General features: G+C 41.0%; 1 protein-coding gene across 1 annotated transcript; it reads left to right on the forward strand.

Moving 5' to 3' along the window:
• Positions 1-2,222: 2,222 nt before the first annotated feature.
• LOC310935654 (immunoglobulin superfamily DCC subclass member 3) lies at positions 2,223-18,390 on the forward strand (the record flags this gene model as incomplete). The annotated part of the gene is made up of 13 exons (XM_083899588.1): positions 2,223-2,526; positions 4,152-4,296; positions 5,124-5,254; positions 5,354-5,491; positions 5,580-5,738; positions 12,088-12,253; positions 13,859-14,109; positions 14,232-14,396; positions 15,277-15,465; positions 17,121-17,234; positions 17,329-17,455; positions 17,563-17,677; positions 18,322-18,390. The coding sequence occupies exons 1-13, from the start codon at positions 2,295-2,297 to the stop codon at positions 18,388-18,390; spliced, it is 2,001 nt and encodes a 666-aa protein (XP_083755714.1). The 5' UTR covers positions 2,223-2,294.
• Between the last annotated feature and the right edge of the window lie 3,857 nt (positions 18,391-22,247).

The raw sequence follows: 22,247 nt of genomic DNA on the forward strand, positions 1-22,247 counted from the left end.
AGGCAGTCATGGCAACAAGACAGCGGAACACAGTAGAGCGACTGCTTATCGTCAAAAACGCACCTATAAACGTTCATCGTTGGATTATTATATCTGACCTGAGTCGTTTCCTTTATACTGTGTTTGTCTTAGCTTCTAAGTAAACCAGTTCTGAGCCGAGCCAGGCCAGCGAAACTGTCACAATTCAACTTTTTACTATCTTTTAGTTGATAGCCGTCCAGTTTAGCCCTCATGAAAGCAGCCGTTCTACGTTTCCAGATTGTAGCCAGTGGCTAAATTACAAAAGTACATACATGAGATAACTATACGAATAGGAACCATGGATTTTAAAGTTCAAGTGACTGGTGATAACTTTTAACATTTTATCCAATCCAATCCAATCCAACTTTATTGGTAAAGCTCTTTAAAACAACCATAGTCAACAGTGAAAGTGCTGTACGGAAGAATTACCACAACTAGAAGACACAATAAATAAAAGGCAAATATTCTCACAAGAGGCGGAAACAGATGTTATTGTGCTTAGATTTGTAGAAAGTTGGAAACGATACATATTATGTTTTAAGTTCTCACCCTTGCATTGAAGTTAATCTAAACCAGTTCAAAGTGTCACAAACTCAAATCATAGTCAAAAAGTTTGAAATTTTAACCAAATTGTTCAAATTTAGTATGTGAGAAGGTGCATTTTATCCAGAAAGAAGATTGGTGAAGTTAAAGTTTGTGTAATTTTGGTTTTTCGATGTTCTGAACTTCTGTCCATTAGCAGATTAGCATTAGCTGACAGTCACAGAGTTAGTGGACAGAAAATCCACGGAAAAAAGTCCCAAAGCCAAGTTCACATGTGGACAACAAACAAGTGTTTGTGTGGGAAGGAAAAAGAGCAGATGCGAGGCTGAGCCGTGGCGACACTGATGCGGGGCATTGTCCACGTTCAAGTGCAAGTGCATTGTTACCCAAGGTTCACAGCTGGGAAGAAAAGTGGCAAAACGCAAAATAGGGTTCAAGTCTCTATGCATATGAGAACATTAACACCAAAAAAGAAAATGGGGGAGCGCCACCAAGGTCATGGCGGAGCGGGGACAAGGGTGACGGAGAGCGGTCTGGTGGCATGGGAAAGTCACCTCAGAGATGGATCTGAAAGGGCTGGTGCAGAAGGGAGGGGTCGGGGGATGCATAAGAAGGGGCAGATGGTGCCCTTGGGTGCCTGGAAGCTGATGGGAGACTTTACAGAGGTTGCCGGGATTTGGGTGCAAATAAGCATTGTCACAACACCATTGTCACCCTCGGTCCCGGGCCTCAATGGAGGATCTCCTAACTTGACCCCGGCGACCTTTGCCAGTCTTCTCCTCCCCAACTCGGGCTATTGTTGTTTTGGCTCTTTGGCTGGATGGTTCGCTGGTATTCAGCCGCCATTGTGGCTCGTCATCAGTAAAAGAATTATAGCCCGCAAAATGAAATGCTCCATCAATCAAATGAGATGATTTTTTTGAGGGGGGGGTTCTATTCCGGGGGTAGGGTTCCCCGAGGCTCGGTGTCCAACTGAGAAGGTTATGCTTTTGTCTGTGGAGCCATTAGTTTTTTAAAATGATCCACCATCATTTTTCCTGCTCTTGACAAACCCTTCAACGGTTCAAGGTTGGGTTCCCACAGACGACGCTGAAGATGGTAGACTTGAGGTACTTGAGCAACACAGAGCAAAACAAAAGATATAATGACGGCTAATGTCTAACCCAAAAGAAGGACGTGTAACATCACGTTGCGGTCATTGTGTAGCTCTTGGAGATCACAGAAATACCAGATCAATATGAACCCTGGGCTCCTCTCTCTCCACGCTCCATTGAAGCCTTTTTAATCATAAAAAGAAGAGCTTTCTTTGAAGGTAAATCCATAGAGAAACCTTACACTACACTACTTGTTGCCACAAGCAAGAAGCTTGTCATGCTGCGTCATTTTTGACGGATCCTCAACTTCTGAGCCAAGACCAATAACAAGAAAGGGCATGACTTGATCTTGGTTTCTTGTATTTTATATCTTGATCCAAGTCTAGTCTTGGCCTTGTTGTCTCTGAATTGTCCAAATTCAACCATCTTCAACATCTACACCATCTTGAAGGTTTCTAGTCTAGGTTCAGTGTTTTGTTGTTCTTTTCAGATGTTTCAATGTATGTAAACCAAGCTGTGATTCTGTCTCTGATCACCAGTGTCTCTTGTCTCCTGTCCTCAGGTGTCTCTCTGGCCTCAGAACTCTCTTTCCTCCGGGAGCCCAATGACGTGATTGCGGTGAGGGATCACCCTCTCATGCTGGACTGCCTGGTGCAGGGCGAGGATCCCATCATGGTGACGTGGCGCAGGAATGGCGTGCCTGTGCCCACCGGGCCGCGGGTCCAGGTCCTGGCCAACGGCACGCTCTTAATCCAGAGCTTCCAGAAACGCAAAGAAGGGAGCGACTCGGACGTGGGCGAGTACGAGTGCGCCGCCCAAAACCGCTTCGGCTTGCTGGTCAGCCGCAAGGCCAAGGTCGTCTTGGCATGTAAGTGTGCAGATAGATTACATCAAGTCTTAATATTACCCAGAGATAAAGGGGAAAGGTGATTAAGTGGAAGCAAGAAATCAACCTGTCACTGTTCCTGCAGCTATTTTAAGCTCATAGAGACCAGATCAACTCTTGCTCTTGATTCAGACCCAAAATTACAATACTTATTTTCATGTCTACAGACAAAAATTATGGTGATGACACCGGGTTTTGGTCCAAAAATCACCGGTTTAGGTGCTCTGCGACCAGTATTGTGCCTCTATAGAATCAACAACACAACACAAGTTGTCATAACACAGTAAAAGTCCATAAAAAACACTACGTGTTCTAGCTGTAAATTGTTAAATATTCTCAAATTGTATTTATGAAACCATGAAACCAAAAAAACAGCATGTCCCATGATTTGCAAAGAAGTAAAAAACAGGACACAAGGCTGTCAGAAAAACCCTGACCTTCCCTTCGACGATGAAAATACAGATTATTTATTTATTTTTCCTCCCCACAGAATAAACCAAATCCTTAATTTATTACTCGGCTACTTAATGGCTCACAAGTACTGTCATCAAAATGAGTGGAAAAATACCAACTACACATGAAGAAATGAAGCTAAATCAAGCTTCGCATGGCGATAAAACTCTACATTATATATACATTACACTTGTCAAACCAAGTCCCTGCTCTGTGCTTGTATATAAACACACAGTGTATACATTAACGCTGCATATACTATTAAAAACACACACCAGTGTGACAACTAGACTTAGATGTACACTCGGCCGCTCCCTCCTCGTCACTCGGAACAATAAAAGCAGGGGCTTATGGGTAATCCAAGAGAGTTATGGGCTCCTTTAAGTGGTCTTAACGCTGTGCAATGAGTTGCCATGGTGACCCCCCCCTCTCATTTGGGGACCACTCCTCAATAATATACGCCGTTATTGATTATGGCCACAAGGTTATTTGTTATTTGTGTGTGTGCACAACCCGGTTTCAAAGGCTCTGGTTAAAGTTAGTTAGGTTAAGACTGTTTAAGGCTGTACAAGTGAATGGAAGTGACAGGTTATTGATGGTTAAAGAGGATTCCAATAAGTAAGTTAGGACCTAGTTATGGACTACAGCTTTAAAACTCCACAACCACAAGATGCGCTAGTTCCTGCTCTTAGCTAACACCCAGAAATAATGGAAGAAGCCGCTACGTAGAAGAATAAGCTAACCTAGCTCAAAAAATGTGGTGAAAATGAGGCCAGTAAATGCTTGGTTATATGTCCTGTTAGCTTGTTTTTAGGTTAATGTGTGGTAGGAAGTGTTTGAATGACGCTCTAGCTAACAACTAGCTACATGCTAAATCAGAAACCGCCTTACACTAAAACAACTGAAAGGGGCTGTTGTGTTTTAACATTAAATACATTCCTTTAATACACCATAGCTATGGAAAGATACCGTTGACGTCAACGGGGTTATTTTTGCCGATAAAAGCGATCCAAAAAGCCTCGGGCGTCAGTGTTTTTCACAGGATAACGGTGTGTATCCATTACTAAACAGATTGATTACTGCAACTAGAACTGGTATTGATATTTTCCTCATTAAAGCTGATCTGTGTGTGTTTGTGCTCCTGTGTCTCTCAGCTTTACCCAAGTTCCACACCCACCCGGTGTCCATGACTGTGGACGAGGGAGGCGTCGCCCGCTTCCAGTGTCAGATTAATGGAGTACCTGAGGCGAAGATCACCTGGGAGAAAGACAACGTTCCATTCAGCACCACAGACAAAAGGTAACTCCATCTTATGGCCTTTTTTTATATATAAATATACCACAATTCTACTATTTCCCCCATACAGATGAAAAATCACGTGTTTTAGCTCATGTGGAGCTGCCTGCACTTATGTTACCGGTAAATCACGTGGAATCGATCGTAAACGTGACGCGGATATGAGCTGTACTTAAAACTGTGACCTGTTCAAACTACACGTTGTAAACATTTATAATCTCGTAAAATCAGGAGGTACGCTCAAAACACTGCAATTAATGCTTACAGTATGGAAAAGGCCCCGTTTGATGATGCAGGTCATAGAGTTCACGAGGACGAGGAGTAAATCTGTCGCTGATCTCTCTTGTTAACCCCACTTTAAGTGTTAAAGGTTGTTTTATTAAGGAGGAATGTCAATATGTGCAAATAACAATTAAAACTATGAATAAATAAATAATGTGTAATATGACTTGTTTACACTGTAAATATAAAGCCCATACTGCATATTCTGGTACATTTTTATAGTCATATTTAATATTTAGTATTTTTATATTGTACTTTCTTAGAAATGCATGTTTATTCTTTATTATCTCTATTTTTACTGTTTTTGCTGATGTGACAATGTAAATTACTCCAGTGCAGGACTAACAAAGGACTATCTTATCAATTCTGGACTGGGTCCTGAAACAAAACTACTGTTTTATTTTCATAAGAGTCATAAAAGTGTTTACTAAATGCTCTTAACTATCTTGAAAACAGGTTAGCTGTGTTAATCTGAGGCCACTATGACAATTTTTTGCATAGAATTTTGCAGTTTCCAAACCATGACACCCCTCTCTCTCTCTGTCCAGGTACACTCTACTGCCCATGGGTATTCTCCAGGTGACGGGTGTGAGGCAGGTGGATGCCGGCATTTTCAGGTGTGTTGCCTCCAACCCGGCCAACACTCGCTACAGCCACGAGGCCATACTCAACGTGACGGGTAAGTGGACTAACACTCAAAAAACTTCAGGGGAAACTGGCTGTGTTAAAGTGACAAAATAACACTTTATTTATCATCTTTTTCTGTCTTTTTGCACAGGTGGAGCTTCCAGAATCTACAAAGAGCCAGTCATATTGTCAGGACCTCAGAATCTGACCCTCACCGTGCATCAGACGGCCATCTTGGAGTGCATCGCCACCGGAAACCCAAAGCCCATAGTTTCCTGGAGCAGGCTAGGTACACATCAGACATCCTGATTTAATGATAATAAGCCTTTTTTTTAAAAAGAATTTTAGCTCACAAACCAACTCTCTGTGTACGTCAGATGGACGCTCCATCGGTGTGGAAGGTATCCAGGTTCTGGGCACGGGGAACCTGATGATCTCAGACGTGACCCTTCAGCACTCTGGCGTGTACGTGTGCGCCGCTAACCGGCCCGGCACCAGAATGAGGCGAACGGCGTTCGGACGACTCGTCGTACAAGGTGAGGAACAAACGTAATCTGCTGCTGCTCGAGGGTTTAGAACTGACCCAATGGTGAAAAAACATCAGGATTCCTGCTAGGAGGGAACAGCTTGGGATTATTTATCATCATCATCGGGCATCCATTTTGACAGGTCAGAGTAGCAGAAAGCACAGGTGAAAATTATCAAATGAATGATGGCTGAGTTCCATTTAGTTTCCTCAATATCAGTGATTTCTGGCCAAAGTAAGCTAAGTAAAGCATGTTACTTCCTAACTGTTGGATTGTCCCTTTAGTGTATTAAAATGTTAGTACATGAATGGTCCGAGTCAACGTGAGGGAAGGTTTTAGAGTTTAAAATCAGCATAGTACAGTATGTGAAGACGCTCAACACACTATACATGCTATATAAGTGCTGAAATTGACCAGGGTCATTGAATGCATCTCATTAACTGTTCCTGTTAGATCCACATGCTGTGAACCCTGTATTACTTTCACTAGTTCTCATGTGCTGCACTTGAGAATATTCACTTTTATTCTTAACTTTTTTAATATTTGCACATTAATAGTGCAGTTGTTCATTTGATATTTATTCAAGGGACCGTTATCAATTAACACCAGTATCAAAAAATTAAAAACCTTGCTCACCCTGGACCAGAGCTTATTTAGTAAACACCATCATGACATACATATGTGTGTGTGTGTGTGTGTGTGTGTGTGTGTGTGTGTGTGTGTGTGTGTGTGCACTTGACCGTGTTAACTGGTGATGGTGTCGGCGGTGGAGACAGAAGGAGGACAGGGGTCAATACCACAGCTCCTCCCTGTCCTCTCACCTCTGCCCCCTGGCTGTTTAGTGGGGGTGGGGTCCCGGGCAGCTTGGGGCCTGTGTTTGTCGTATGGCGACACTGATGGTGTGAGACCCCCACCTCCCCGACCGCTCCACCTCCTCCGCATATATGCACACCCCCTCCCAGTTTCTCCATAGCAAATAAGCGCTGACACCAGTGTTCAGCTGTGTTGAGCTGTGTGTGTGTGTGTGTGTGTGTGTGTGTGAGAGACGTGGACTCATCCATCAACGTGCACATGCCACTCTGCTTATATTTCTCTCTGTCATTAGCCGTGTGTTTAATTGGCCGTGCTGAGGCCAGCTCAGTTAGCGGTGAGCGTTAGCGACGAGATGGACTTTCACTGAAAGCTTCTGCTTCTTCTGCGGATGATGTATGTGTTTAAACTCTTTAAAACACACTATAAATCCTCAGTCCTCAAATGCACCCAGGCAAAGATGCAGTGAAGCTTATGGCGACAACAAATAATCTCAGTAAAAGCCTGATTGGAGTATAAAGCACTTTAAAAACAACAGCTGAACCAAAGTGTGGTAAATCAGGGATAAATAAAATATTAAAACCATAAGACCTGAACGGAAACAATAAAATACCTCTAGAAAATATAAAAACAATAGTCACACAATAGAAACAATGAAAACACAGCTCAGTTTTCATGTGTGAAGTTTTGAGCAGATCGGTCAACATACAGCAAAGTAACAAACGATTTCCTGTTTCGTTGCGAAATGGCGGCTTAATTCAAAATGGGTGACTTCCTGTCGGGCGGAGTTCATCTTCGTAGACGAGTTGCCATTCGGTCTCCTCCGATTCTCGTGAAGTTTCGAGCAGATTGGTCCGCGTACGGTGAAGTTCCTGGCCACTTCGTGTTTCGTTGCGAATTGGCGGCTACATTCAAAATGGCTGACTTCCTGTTGGGCGAGGTTCATCTTCGTAAACGAGTTCACAGTCGGTCTTTTGTGTCACCCGTGAAGTTTCGAGCAGATCGGTCGGTGTACGGCGAAGTTACAGGCCACTTCCTGTCTTGCGTTTAAATACACCAAAATTCTGTATTTGTTTACGAAATGGCCAATATTCAACTTCCTGTTGGGTTGAGCTCATGGTCCCAATGGACTTTTTTGTTCGTCTTGGCCTGTGACATGTTTCCCACCAGTTTACGCGAAATTCGGTGCAAGTTAGCGTAGCTTTGTGCTACCGGGTTTCACCTTTGGCCGCGCTACTGAGCCAGTTTGCGTATTTAGGTTATTTTAGTCCAGTTTTCACCAACGTTTAGGCCATAAAAGATCAGAGGTGACACTTCATATTGCACATATTATTCTTATCGCCTCTACAGTTTTAACATGTTAGCGTAAAAAAGGGCAGTCTAAATGCTCTGAGTTCACAGGGTTAATATAAAAATGTAGGTTCAGCGACGTCGAAAACGGCAAAAGCAAAATAGATGCTGTGAATATTTATCGGAACGTAACCGCGTGAAGAAGCCGCCTGCGTTTATTTCTATGATATATGACTGTGAAGAGCGAGGACGTTTGATACGATTATAGAACATCACCTACACTTTCTCAGCGTTTGTTAAAGGTCAGCGCTCGGCCTCTCTTCGTATACGGCTTCTCTTAATGACCACATACAGAGACTGTGAGTCACATTCACGCCTACATTCACTCATCTATATATAAATAAATATATATATCTGCATCCTGAGCCACAGCTCGACGTGTTATATTAGATTTTGTCCTCAGCGACGTTAATCTTTATAATTCATATAGAGAATTGGGGCGTCGTGAGCGGATCGATCAATACGTCCTGCTGTCGCTGACTCTGTGTGATTGGCAGAGCCTCAGGTGTACGAGAGGAAGAGGAGGAGGAGGAGGAGGAGGTGCTGATCGCTAACATATTCATGATTTTATTGATCATTCTGAGAGAACAAAGGCACTGAAACGCTTTGGTTAAAACATCAATGTTGTTCTGCTGCTGCAGCAGCGTCCACACACTTCATCACAGTCATCGCAGAGTTAGAGAGAAGCTCCAGCTTCAAATAAATCAAAGATTTACCGTTTATCTGTATCTGACGTCATCATATATGCAGTATATGTGATAAAGTAACACTAAAAGAGTACATTTAGATACTTAAACACACACAAAAGAGTAAAATACACTCAAGATTAGTGTTAAAATCAAGTATTTTAGTTAAAATTCAGTCTATTTAGTCTCAATAGGGGTTGATGTTAAATTTACTCTTTTATTATAACTTAAATACTGCAAAATTGACTGTGTATGGTAGAATATTGTGGATTTTCCTTTTGTTGGACAAGAAAACTCACTTTATTCATGTTTTACAAACAAAAACTTCCATTTTAAAATGTATTTTATGGGAAAAAAAAGACATTATTACGATATTAAAAGTACAATTCAGCTACTTTTTTTAAACAGAGGTTTTAAATCCGGCTGAATTCTTAATATGAATCATTTTGTCACACAGTTTATATGCAGTCAATTTGTTAAAGTAACACAAACATAGTTAATTTAACTCAAATTACCATTACAACCAAATACTTACTTGTACTTAAACACAAAAAAATGTATAAAACATGCTCTACTAGTAACTATTTTAGTTTAAATTCAACACTACAACTGAGTCTATTTAGTCTCAATAGAGGTTGATGTTAAATTTACTCTTTTATTATGACTTAAACAGTGCAAAATTGACTGTGTATGGTAGAATATTGTGGATTTTCCTTTTGTTGGACAAGAAAACGCACTTTATTCACGTTTTACAAACGAAAACTTCCAATTTAAAATGTTTTTTATGGAAAAAATGACATGACAAGTACAATTCAGTTACTTTTTTTTTAAACGGAGGTTTTAAATCTGCCTTTATTCTTAATATGAATCATTTTAACATTGAAATAGCAGTTTGAAACAATGCAGTGATGTTGATTCATATATATTTTAGTTCTCAGAGTATTTGAGTATTAGAGTGTGCAGCTGTTAATGTGTTTTTAATTATCTGAATATGCAAGTGACTCAAGACTGGCTTGAGAAAAGAAATATGACAAATGAAATCACATAGAGTCACAATGTCTGTCCAGAAATCATTCAGCTCTAGTTTTAATATTTCTCACACATTTTCTGCAACCTTTATTGAGCCCCAAGTAAATTAAACTTTACATATTTTAGAGTATATATAGCGTTTAGGAGACGTGACTAAAAACGTTGTATAGTGAGAGTGGAAAGATGTTTTTTCCTCTGGATTTTTAGAGTTTTTTTATAAGAACACAGATGTGAAAGTGAGTCAAAGTTTGTCCTCGAGTCAAGTTCAGTGTGTGTGTGTGTGTGTGTGTGTGTGTGGTCACGGTCACAACACAGGGACAAAGGGAACAAAAAAAAAGTGCAGAGCGACTAGACGGTCATTTCAGGACGCAAGGTGCTAGGCAGGGTGTGTGTGTGTGTGTGTGTGTGTGTGTGGGTGTGTGTGTGTGTGTGTGTGGGGGGCGTGGGTATGAAGAACGACCTGCGACCTCTGACCCCCTGACCCCTGACTTTGACAGGAGGAGAAACAGGGAAACAGTTGGAGGGAAAGAGGTGGAGGAAGTGTAAAGGAGGCGTGGTCTCAGGGGTTAATTAAGGAGAGCTGGAAGATGGATAGCATCCCAGCAGATGGGTGAGGGCAACTGTGGTGTCAACGTAAAGTGACACACACACACACACACACACAAAGGGGTGTCCAGCCATTTTTTGGGAGGATGGTGCGTTTAATTCGTCCACCCCTCCCTCCCTCCCTCACATTACCCAGATAAGATCAGCTGCAGATCATTTCACTTTCCATATGTTGCATAAACATCGTCAGAAAACTTTCCCACAGTGAAGAACTAACTGGTGTAAGAAATTAATAAAAAAAAGTTGTAGAAATAATCTGACGATAAGATTAACACAGAGATTAAAGGAAACGAGTGAGAAAAATACAGAAATAAAGAACGACTAAATGAGTAAAAAGTCATACTTTAGGAAAATAAGATTAAACAATGAAGAAGTATGAAATTAAGTGATTGTAATGTGATATAATCTATTATAATATGAACTTTTATCACTTTTAATACGAACATGTTTAATGATTTTTTAATAATCGAGTTACTTGAATTACTCGAGTAATCGGTACAGCTCTAATATATATCGATCCATATCAAAACAAATGCTTTTATTTTGAAATTCAATGAAAAACATTCCATATTCAATACTGGAAAGTAAAAACATTAATATTAGTAATTTACTCATGTTCTTTTTCAAGATTTATTCATTAAATGTCGTACCTTTTTATATCATTATTATTATTATTATATTTATTTTAATATTCCAGAAACATACATTAAACTAGTGATTTTGAGCCAAATTATGGCTAAAATGAATTCTTATAAGAGTTCATAGACGTATATGTGATTACAGCAGCTTAATCTGCAGCTTCAGCAGAGGGAAAAATCGAACAATAAGAGACAACAGAGACTAAATATTAGGACTTAATGAGACGCGGTGAAACTCAAGGTCAACACGCAAACGCTGATCAATAACAGAGGAGCCGATCGATTGATTAACGGCCGAGGAAACACTGACACTTTGTAACAGATGAAGACGGGTGGAGACAGCTGAACCCCGGAGACAGAATGACACACACCAACCCCCCAACACACACACACACACACACACAAACACACACACACACACACACACACACACACACACACACACACACACACACACACACACACACACACACACACACACACACACACACACACACACAGAGAGAGTCTAACAATAAGAATAAAGGGGAGTTTATCCATTAATTTTACCCTAAATTATTTCTTTATATAAATGTCTCTATTACTTTAAGATAAGACAAAATATTCCAGGGACCTCTTCATGTGTTTCCCTTGAAATAAATTAGACAAATTTAGCGATTAACGTTTGAATTTGAACATAATCCATACATTTTTCTGCAGACGATCCTTTAAAAAATGACTTTTTTGATAATACACTCTTTGATTAGGGAAATTAAATACATGATTACTGGTAAATCAAAGCTGCTGTTGCTGTGTCGTTTTATTCTTATTTATAAAGGAGCTGAAAGATGAAAATGAGCCTTTTCACTTCAATCTTATTTTCTTCTTATTTTTTAATGTTCACCGATAAAAGCCATCCCTGTTTTAAATAAATAAATTCATATAATTATACTTTTAATGGATTAGTTTGGGCATTTTTTCCTCAATGTCTTTGTTATTACATTATGACTCAATACTAACTCTTCTAAATATGTAAATTCTTTAAATCAAATGTGAATATTTTCTGCTTTCTTTGCTCCATTTTGACAAAGAAATCATTAAAACTGAATCATTTTCGGTTTGTTGATGAAATCTAGACACCACGTGGTAACCGTAGCAACAGTCTCTGTCTGGCAAAGACATTTTTGTTAATTCATAATCAGTTTTTAATTGTGATTCCTCTCTCTCTCTCTCTCTCTCTCTCTCTCTGCTCCCCCTCAGCTCCTCCTGAGTTCCTGCAGTGGCCGCAGTCTGTGTCTAAAACAGCAGGGGGCAGCGCTGTGTTCAGCTGCGTGGCCCAGGGAGTCCCAGAGCCTCACCTCATCTGGCTGAAGAACGGCAAAGTCCTGACTCCAGGAAACAACGTCAAACTGACCAACAACAACAGGTAGGGAGGGGTTTGTACTGGGAAAGGAATAAAGAAATCTGAGTGAATCTGAGACATTAACTGTGAATCTGCAGAGAAATAAGTCACTTATTGTCACTTTAAGTAAGATTGGAGTGATTTAAATACATAGGTTTTATAATAGCGCTTTTCTCAGTACCCAAAGACGCAAAGATTTTACCTGAAAAGCAGCTCAGTAACAGTAACATCAGGACGTTACCCAGGCAACACAACCTGATACAATCATCAATATCATGACATCATGATATTGATTAATAACTGTAATATCATCATCATCATCATCTGTGCAGTCATTGTGCTGATGATGATGATGATGATGCAGTGATTCATGTGTTCATGAAACAATAACAAACAAACACGTTCTCACATGATAATATACAAGTAAATTCACCTCAAAAATACTGAGAAGAGGGTTTTGTGTGGAGGGTTTTTTGTTGTCGTGCATTTTCACAGTTCTACCACATGGTGGCAGCACCACGAGTGAGCCTGTAATCTGTGACTGAACAACAACATCAAACCACAACACTTATTATTGTGATGTGACCTTGAAATAAAAAGTGTAGGTCAACGATTAGTGTTAATAATAATTTCGTGATGTTTGTTTTAAGTCACTTCTTTAATTGTAATCTTTTTTCTTTGATTGATTTAGAATTGGAATATTCTGTCAGTGAAGTGAAACATGCAAATCCTGACTTTTTAAAATAATGTTATAATAGTAGTCGTAACAATGCTTGTAGTAATAGTAGTGGTATTTGTTGTAGTGCAAGCAGTAGAAGTAGTGGTGGTGGTACCAATAGTAGTACAAGTAGTACTACTATAGTTGTAGTAATAGTGGTATTAGTTGTGGTAGTAGTAATAAAGTAATAGTAGTAGTGGTGGTGGTGGTGGTAGTAGTGGTAGTAGTAGTACTAGTTGGGTGATGGTTGTAGTAGTAGTGATAGTTGTAGTAGTAGTAGTAGCAATAGTAATTGTAGTAGTATTATTAGTGGTGGTGGTGGTGGTAGTAGTAGCAATAGTAGTTGTAGTAGTAGTAGTGGTGGTTGTGGTTGTAGTAGTAGTTGTGGTAGTAGTAGTAGAAGTGGTGGTGGTAGTAGTAGTAGTAGTAGTAGTAGCAGCAATAGTAATTGTAGTAGTATCAGTAGTGGTGGTTGTAGTAGTTATAGCAGTTGTAGTAATAGCAATAGTAATTGTAGTAGTAGTAGCAGCAATAGTAATTGTAGTTGTAGTAGTAGTAGTAGTAGCAGCATTGATAGTAGAAGTAGTGGTTGTAGTAGTAGTGATGTAAGTTGTGAAAGTAGTAATATAGTAATAATAGTGATGGTATTTGTTGTCATAGGAGTAGTAGTAGTAGAAGCAGTAATATTTCTAGTATTAGTAGTACTATAATAATCAGAGAAGGGCTTAAATTATTATTATTATTATTTTCTTTACATTACTTATTGGTAATTAATTATTATTTAAAGTAAATCTGAGCACTTTAACCTCCACTGGTGTGAGGTCAGTGCAGCAGCATCAGCATCAGTCATGTGACGCAGCATCAGTGTCAGTCATGTGACGACAGCCGTGTGTTTCCTCTTGCGTTTGCAGCACTCTGGCTCTGACCCGCATCACCTCAGAGGACGAGGCCATCTACCAGTGCATCGCTGAAAACAGCGCCGGCACCAACCAGGCCAGCGCCCGCCTGGCCGTGGTCCAGGGTAAAGACCTGCCCGCTGCCCCTGAAGGCTTCACAGCCAGCGCCCTGACCACCAACAGTCTGCAGATCACATGGGAGCAGCCTCCAGCAGAGGTCATCGAGGGCATCATCGGATACGTCCTGCACATCCGCAAGATCGGAGGTGAGCGAAACTCACACCACGTCACAAACCACGCTCTAATGGTGTGACTGTGATTAAGTTACAGGGAGTTGATTTAGTTTTATTGTTATAATAACACATTTGTGTGTATGTGTGAATCTCAGAACCGGACAGTCTGGAGCTGCAGGAAGCCATCAGTAAAGGCACCTTCAAGCATGACATCCCCAACCTGGAACCAGCCACCACCTACTCCCTGTACCTGAAGGCCTACTCTCCTCTGGGAGCCAGTCAGCAGTCGCACACTGTGGTGGCGACGACACTGGGCGACGGTGAGAGCGCGACACGACACGACACAACGCAACACAACACAACATTACACAACACAACAATACACGACACGACACAACACAACACAATACACTGACCAAACACAGTGGGCTTCACTTCTGTATGCTGAGGTTTTACAAGAACATCAGTCTTCAGTTGAACGGCCTATTTTAAACTTTCAATTTTGGATATTTTGGATATTGAAAACACTGAAAAGTGACAGTGAAAATTAGAATTATTCAATATAACTAACATTGCACAGATTTACTTTCATAAAATTGCGCTTTTTCAGTAAGTTATTGTTTAAATTTCATTGTTTCACTAGACCAGAGGTCTCAAACTCGAGGCCCACGGGCCACATACAGCCCTCCGATGGATTTATTTTGGCCCGTCACTTAATATCAACTTACATTGAGTGATTTCTGTATGTTTTTTTATGAATAGATAAAAAAAATTTGGGATCATAAATACATTTTTATTATGAAGTATATATTTATCCATATGAAACATGCTTTTATTTTGAAATTCTGTGACATTCCATCACTAATTATGTTATTTTAGGATCATATCGCTCAACACCTACTGAACAGTTGCTTTTACCAACAGGTCATTTGAGAGAGCCCTGCAGATCGACTAACTCTGATTTAAAAGATATTTTTATGCATTTTTAGCTTTTATTTATTACCTGGACAGATAAATGTGAAGGGTCAGTAATCAGGACTCAGGCCTGTGTTGCTGCAGTAAAGCCTCAGCCTCACAAACTCTAACCAGTCTTCAGTTGTCTTGACGACAGTTTTCTCCTCTCTCTGAGGACGCTTAGCTCCATCTCTGTTCCTCTCATACGTGACCTCATCTCTTTTTTCTCCCCCCCCCCCCCCACAGTGCCGACCCCTCCCACCTTCTTCACCAAGGTGGTGAATTCCAGCGCGGTGCAGGTTCTGTGGGAGCTGCCCAGTAAGGCGGGCAAAGCCGAGGGCTTCAGGCTGTCCTACCGCAAAGTCCCGCACTCGGACTTCCAGGGACCCGTGCAGCTGCCGCATCACGTCAACGCTCACGTCATCTCCAACCTGGGTGAGTGTGTGTGTGTGTGCAAAAGTGTAAATGACACGATCTTATTCCAGTCACCACAACACTCTGTGACCTGTTTAAAATGTCACCCATGTACCAGAATGCATCAGTGCAGGTTCATTATGGAATAGACAAAGAGACGAAACCATAAATATTTCCACTCCCTCTTTGTCTTGATGTCAGAAAAGAGCAGCGCCTGCTCCTCCACCACAGACCTTTGTTTGCATTCTCTCTTCTGGGCTCAAGACCTGTAACCACGGCAACACTCTTAACCTTGTCACCGACAAAATAATGTGACCAGGAGAGGAGGACGCCGGCTACACCGCGTTAGCTCCCTTTTTGTTTTAACAGGTCAGGTTAAGCACATTTTGGCACCGACTGTCAACTGTGTTGACCGTGATATATATAAACAGTAACCCCAGAATTACTGAGTAATAAAGTAGAATTTACAAGTATAGTAGAGCGCATTAATTGTCAGGTGTTGACTGACCAGTCTATTTACGTATACGTATATTATCTTCTTTAACTGGACGCAATAAAACAACACTGAGAACATAACGGGGATATTCTGAGGTTGACAAACTGCCTGGACAAGATAGTGTATGTATGAAAATGTTGTGTAGTTAGCATGTCTAGCCTGAAACATGCACCTTCCTACAACATCCACAGGGAGTCGCTCCCCGATACCTTCAATAGACAAAGAGGTGTGAAAACACGGCCTGGAAAGGCAGACTTCTTTGTCTATTGGAGGAATGCGAAAGGGGAGTTGCTCAGGTATAAATGTGGATGGCTGACTACGCTCTGGGTCTTTTCTGCAGCTAGGATCACTCCTGTGAAGATTGACCTTTTCCTTGCAAAGAAATTAAAACCTTGTTGGCCGGCAGAAGTTCTCTATTTAATTTTTTTGAAATAGAATTTCCACAACAGGATACACGAGCGGCAGATCTGTAGCTGTGGCTAATTCAAATTCAAAGAAACCTTTACACTATTATAGAGAGATAATTAATAACACAACACTAGTGGCATCAGTGTAAGTAGAGAGAGTAGAAAATACTACCTTTTAACAGGAAGAATTCCCCAAAAATGTGCAGCCATCTGCCTAGACAGGTTGGGGTGAAAGGAAAAATGGAGGGAATTGTTGACTTTGCATTCCCGTCTAATAGGCAGCTGATGTCAGAAATGACAAACCTAATGTGTTATGTGAGCTAATTGACATGCTCCGGGTTCCTGTTGTTACTAAAAAAAAAAATAAAAGGTTGACAAGAGCACTTCATTTCCCACAAGAGCCGGGGCTCATTAAACGCGCTGCTAAGAGTCAATCAATTACTGTCTCTCAAATTAGCCGCTGTTCTCCAGACGGTGGCCTCCTCACATGTGAGCGAGCAGACTGTGTTTACACAGTGTGAGGATAAAGAGGCGCTGAAGCACCTGCACGCTTAGACATAAGGGTTCCAAAAGGGTCCTTCTACAAGGGCTGAGAAAGCCGAAGAAAGGGTTTTTCAAGGGTTCTTCTTGGTAACACTAACGGTTCCAGTAAGAACCATTTTGATCCAGAGAACCCTTTAAAACCCCTTTCCTGAATAAAGGGTTTTAAAAGTGGTCTTGGTGGAAAAAATCGAATCTCCTGTCTGACTCTGGACGTCGCGCTTCTCTTTCAGAACGGGGTGGAGTGTACGAAATTAAGCTAGTGGCCTACAATGGAAACGGTGAGAGCGACTGCTCCAAGAGACTGGTGTCACTGGCAGAGGAGGGCAGCAGTGACCAAAGCACTGGTGAGTGTCGTCACACACTATTGGTCTCAGGTTTTTAGATATAATATAGTGCAGTCGTATATAACACACTATCGCTGTGTTTGTTTGTGTCCAGGTGGGGACAGTCCGTGTCAGTGCAGGGACGGAGAGGCCTCTCTGGGCAGCATCGTCATCGGCATCCACATCGGCACCGCCTGCATCATCTTCTGCGTCCTCTTCCTCATGTTTGGATACCGTCGCAGGTGCGTACAGTACAGACTCCCCAGACGCTCCACTTATTCCTTCATGTATCGTTCATGTTCACTTATGCAGGATGTGTATTCATAACCTGGAACCTGTTTGTTTGCAGCCTTTTTTGCAGCAAAGGGACTCAGGACAGCTGGTCTGTGCCGAGCAACAACGCGGGACACAACGGAAACACGAAAGACGGAGCCAAGTGCCTCAGAGTGGAGTCGGCGCCTCAGGTAGATTCAAGATTCAAGAACACTTATGAGTCTAGGGAGAAAAGTTTGTCTTCTGGTCGTATCGCTCTTCTTCTCTGGAGCCTTTTTAGTGGTTCATCAGCTGTATTCAGGTAGAACTCACCAGCACGTTGTGTTCAGGACTTCCTGTGTTTTCAGGAAGTTGTGAATATAACAGTTGGATCAGAGCCTCTGCTAACCTACACTACATATGTGCATAGTTTAGACCAATAGTGACAATACACATGTCTATCCCTACATTCATAGAAATAAAAGTGCTAAGTAGAACCATATAAGGTTCTTCTGCTTGTCCTCATAGCAGAACCCTTTTTGGCTCCAGGCAGAACCTTTTTATAAAGACAAAGAGGTGTGAAAACATTGCCTGGAAAGACAGACTCTTTGTCTATTGGAGAAAGAGTCTAAAACCCTTTATTCAGGAAAGAGGTTTTAAAGGGTTCTCTGGATCAAAATGTTTCTTACTGGAACACCATCAGTGTAACCAAGAATGCTAATGCTAGAACCTCAGCCCTTGTAGTAGAACCCTTTTGGAACCCTTATTTCTAAGAGTGTATTGGACCCCGTTGTATGACTTATTTTTATTTTCCCATACTTGAACGACGTCTGATTCCTTCTCTCTCGTGACTCAGGTGATCTCTCAGTGCCAGGTCATCGTGGAGCCGGAGTCGGCGGGTTTGCCTGGCATAAGCACTGGCTAACACTGGTCAAGAATAGCGACGTTAACACCCCCCCCTCCAACTTCCTCCCCTTCCTACCCAACGCTGCCCCCTTTAGAGAGTCCAGTCAAAGGTTTAGTCTCCCCCCTCCCCCAAAACCTGCTGCTATAACCCCAGTAACAGAATACTGTACCCACTTCACCGCCCGACCTTCCTACGACCTTCCACCTACCTTGAACCAAAGCATATTGCCTTTACTGCCTGTGCACATGCACGTGTGCATGTTGAAAAAAAGCCTTCACTCCAGATTAGGCCCAGTCAAATTCTTTTTTGTGTGCACAAACACTCGCTGTCACGTCTGTCAGTGGAAGTCTGCTCCATAACCAAAATATATTATACCTCATCAGACTTCCGCCGGCGACCTTCGATTCGACGTGTTTACGGTCTTAAAAACACCCAAACGAAGCCAAATAATTTTAACGTGACTGGGCCAATTTAATCTGTTGCCTTCAATTTCTCTGCAATAAGAAAGGGAAGAAACACAGCTGCCTTTGCGAGCGCCTTACAGAGGCGACGAGTGACAGTACGAGCCATTTAGGAAGAGGCGCGTACGCAAGCATTCTGTACGCGCGTCTTCCAAAAGAAAGCTACCTCAGTCTGACAAGAATGTCTGAGCCATAGTCGAGGCCAACGTTAGCCTGTCGATGCTGCTTGTGCCAGCCTACCTCAACCAAAAAAAAACAAAAAAACTTTTTAACCTTCAGCTATTTACTTGACCAGTGCCAATGCCAGTGTTCCGTGCAGGCTGCCGACCAGGCCAGTCCAGAGTGTGCCTAACCAGGATGACCGCCGTGGAGAGCGTAACCCCACGGCAGAGCCTGACTTCCGCTGCCACAAACTGAAGAAGCCTTACCCTTAACGGAGATTTCCGATTTGCCTGAACAAGCACGAGTTCAAGCCGCCAGGTCGCCCGTTGTTTCTGTTTCCGACGTCGGAAAACGTCGATATGAAGTTTTCATCTCCAAAAACACACGATATGTGCAGAGGATGGAGCACGTAGAGAATATGGGAGCGTTAGACTGTTACCTGAACATTGAAGCCTACGCTATTCCATGTTTTCTCTACGACGTCCGTCCGAGAAAACGAGTTACGCGTAACTCGTTTGAGCTGCACAAACCCTGACGACGCCACGCCGCCAAGTTAACTCTCCAGATGCCAAATCGGTCACCCTGGGACCTCAAAGACCCTGAGTTGGCAGCTTAGGAAGTTTCAAAGCGATGCTCGCCTGAATGCACGGACAAGGCTTGCGTCTCACCGTGTCAGCCTATCCCAAAAACAAAAAAAATTAAGAATTTCCTCTATGAAAACCAAGTTGAATGATACCCAAAGATGTAAACATTTTGACGGTTTTCTTTAGTTTCCTTTTAAATGTTATTTTAAGAGAGACTACATTTTCTTACAGTTTTGGTCCGTTCCTGTTCGAAGGCGTCGCCCGTGTTTAAAGTGCTTTAACTGAACTTACGCCAAAAAGAAAAGATTTACCTCATAATTTCATAACATTTTCTTTCTTTTAAAAAAAATAATATACCGTTTGGGAATTATTCCAGGTGTACGCCTTCAACGTGGAACTGTATTTTGTTTATTCTAACGTTTCATTTTTTTTAAATGACCAAATGAAGATGTGAAATATTTTAAAAAAGGACTTTTATGTCAATAGTATAAGGAATACTTGCTTTCTATTTTTAAGTAGGTGAGTTTGTGCCAACTATTTAGCTAATTTTTACGAAATATGTAACCAAATACCTCTACATTTTACACATTTCCCAGTTTTAACCTTTTCATGTCCTCATAACCAAAGCACAGAAACATGCTAGCGAGCGTGGAAATATAACGTATGTGTGTGTGGAGAGCAAACAGTAGGTGAACGTTGAGCGCAGCAGATTTAAAATGGAGCCACACTTTTAGATTCAATGTCAATAACCAAAGAATAACAGCTAACAATATAAACATCTACTCTCAAAATAAGTTTAGCTAGAATTATTTCTGTCTTAACGGGCAGAAATACACACACACACACAACATTAGCTATCGTCGCTGAACAAACAACCAAACAGGGAAAAGTAGCTACACTGCTAACACCACTGTGTAGCTAGGCAGCTAGCTAAGCTGTAGCACAACAAAATGAACACCCCAAAACAGCTGCCTGTTAATTTAAACATACAGAATTATCTCGTAAGATTTTGGGACTCTATAAAAGAAAGACTTCTATAGCAAGCCGTTTTAACATTTAATGACCACATTTGACTGAATTACCCTGTGAAAATAGTGTCACAGATATCCATAGGTCAGTTTTTACGAGTCAAAATGGCGTCACGGATATCCGTAATTCAATTATTAGTCAAAATGGCATCACAGATATCCGTATTTCAGGTTTTTACTACTCAAACTAATGCCACAGATGTCCATAATTCAGTTTTTTTTTACTAGAAAGATTCAAACATATTTGTTGACGTCTCTAATTCCAATTTCAGATATCTACAACGTCATTATGTTTAAAAAGGACAATTTAGATATCAAGTGAGGATAATTAAAGATATATTGAACTTGAATTATGACCAGTTTGAGTCTTACTAGTAAAATTGAAGTGTTAAAATTGAATAACATATATCTGTAGCTATAGTTTTGATTAATAAGAATGACAAAAACAGCTAGCCATAGACTCCTGGTTCCTGAACAGGATTAGGCTAGCTAAAAACCTGCTAACTGTGACTCCATTCTTGCGTCCCACGTTGTTTTTTAGAAACTGTAAAGAGTATTCAGGCAAACAGCAAACACAACTCTGGGCCTGGATATGCTTTTTATACATCAGCAACTTAGCGGCATATTAGCCGTAGCCAACCAGATGATATAGCTAACATGCTAAATGGAGTCAATATTCACCACTGCTAACAGAAAAATGAGAAAATGTGCCTCTTGTTAAATGACCGCAGAAGTTCATACAGTGTTTGATGGGTCAAAAGTGTGCGTTGCCTCAAGCTTTAATGTTCCTCAATGTTTATCTTCATGTTTTCTATGAACGGTATGAAAGGTTAATTCAAAACAGAGCCACTATAAACCTCTATTCTTCTTCTTTTTTTTAACACAGTTGAATGACGTTAACGCGATGCCAAAAAAGTGTATTTGATATGAACGACTGAGAAAAAAGTCTTAAAAGTGTTTTATTTAGTGAGAATTAAGTGTGTAGTTGTTGAGCTAGTTTTGTTTTTAAACGGAAAGCATCTGTAACTTCTTTTTTGAACCATTCAACCTTTGTCTCTTTTCATTTGAGTCGTATTGCGTTGCTCCTGTCGTGCACAGGAAAATGTGCCAAAACAAGTGTTCACTCTTTTTTTTTACAAAAAAGGTTGTTATTGTAATTATTAATTATTATTATTATTATTAGAATTGATGCCATTCATTATGATAATTTCAACATTTTGCTGTTTCTTTTTGTCATGTGTAAGGATGCTAAGAAAAAGGATGTTAGGATTGCTTTGTGATGAGTTTTCAAGTTTTTTTTTTGCCAAATTTGCTTTCTGCCCTGAAGAGTCAGTTTATTATAGCGAACAAAGACGTATAAGAAAAGGTAAAAAAAAAATGTAGGAATGTAGAAACTGGCTGCTCGGACCAATGAGAAAACAGTGCTTTAATAATGTTCTGGAAGGTTTCCACTGGTGAACTGACGGCAACTGCAAAATGAAAGCTTTACACTGTCCAGACCGAGGTCGTGTACTCGGTCTTTAGGTAACGAGGAAAAGGTCGGTGATGACTGACCGCGGAGTTTCGCTGCACCAGGAAACACGGAGACCAAGCTGTGACTTATTTTCCATGTTTAGATATTTATCTTTTTATCACTTTAA

Source organism: Microchirus variegatus (genome assembly GCF_963457635.1).
Source record: "Microchirus variegatus genome assembly, chromosome: 13".
NCBI lineage: Eukaryota > Metazoa > Chordata > Actinopteri > Pleuronectiformes > Soleidae > Microchirus > Microchirus variegatus.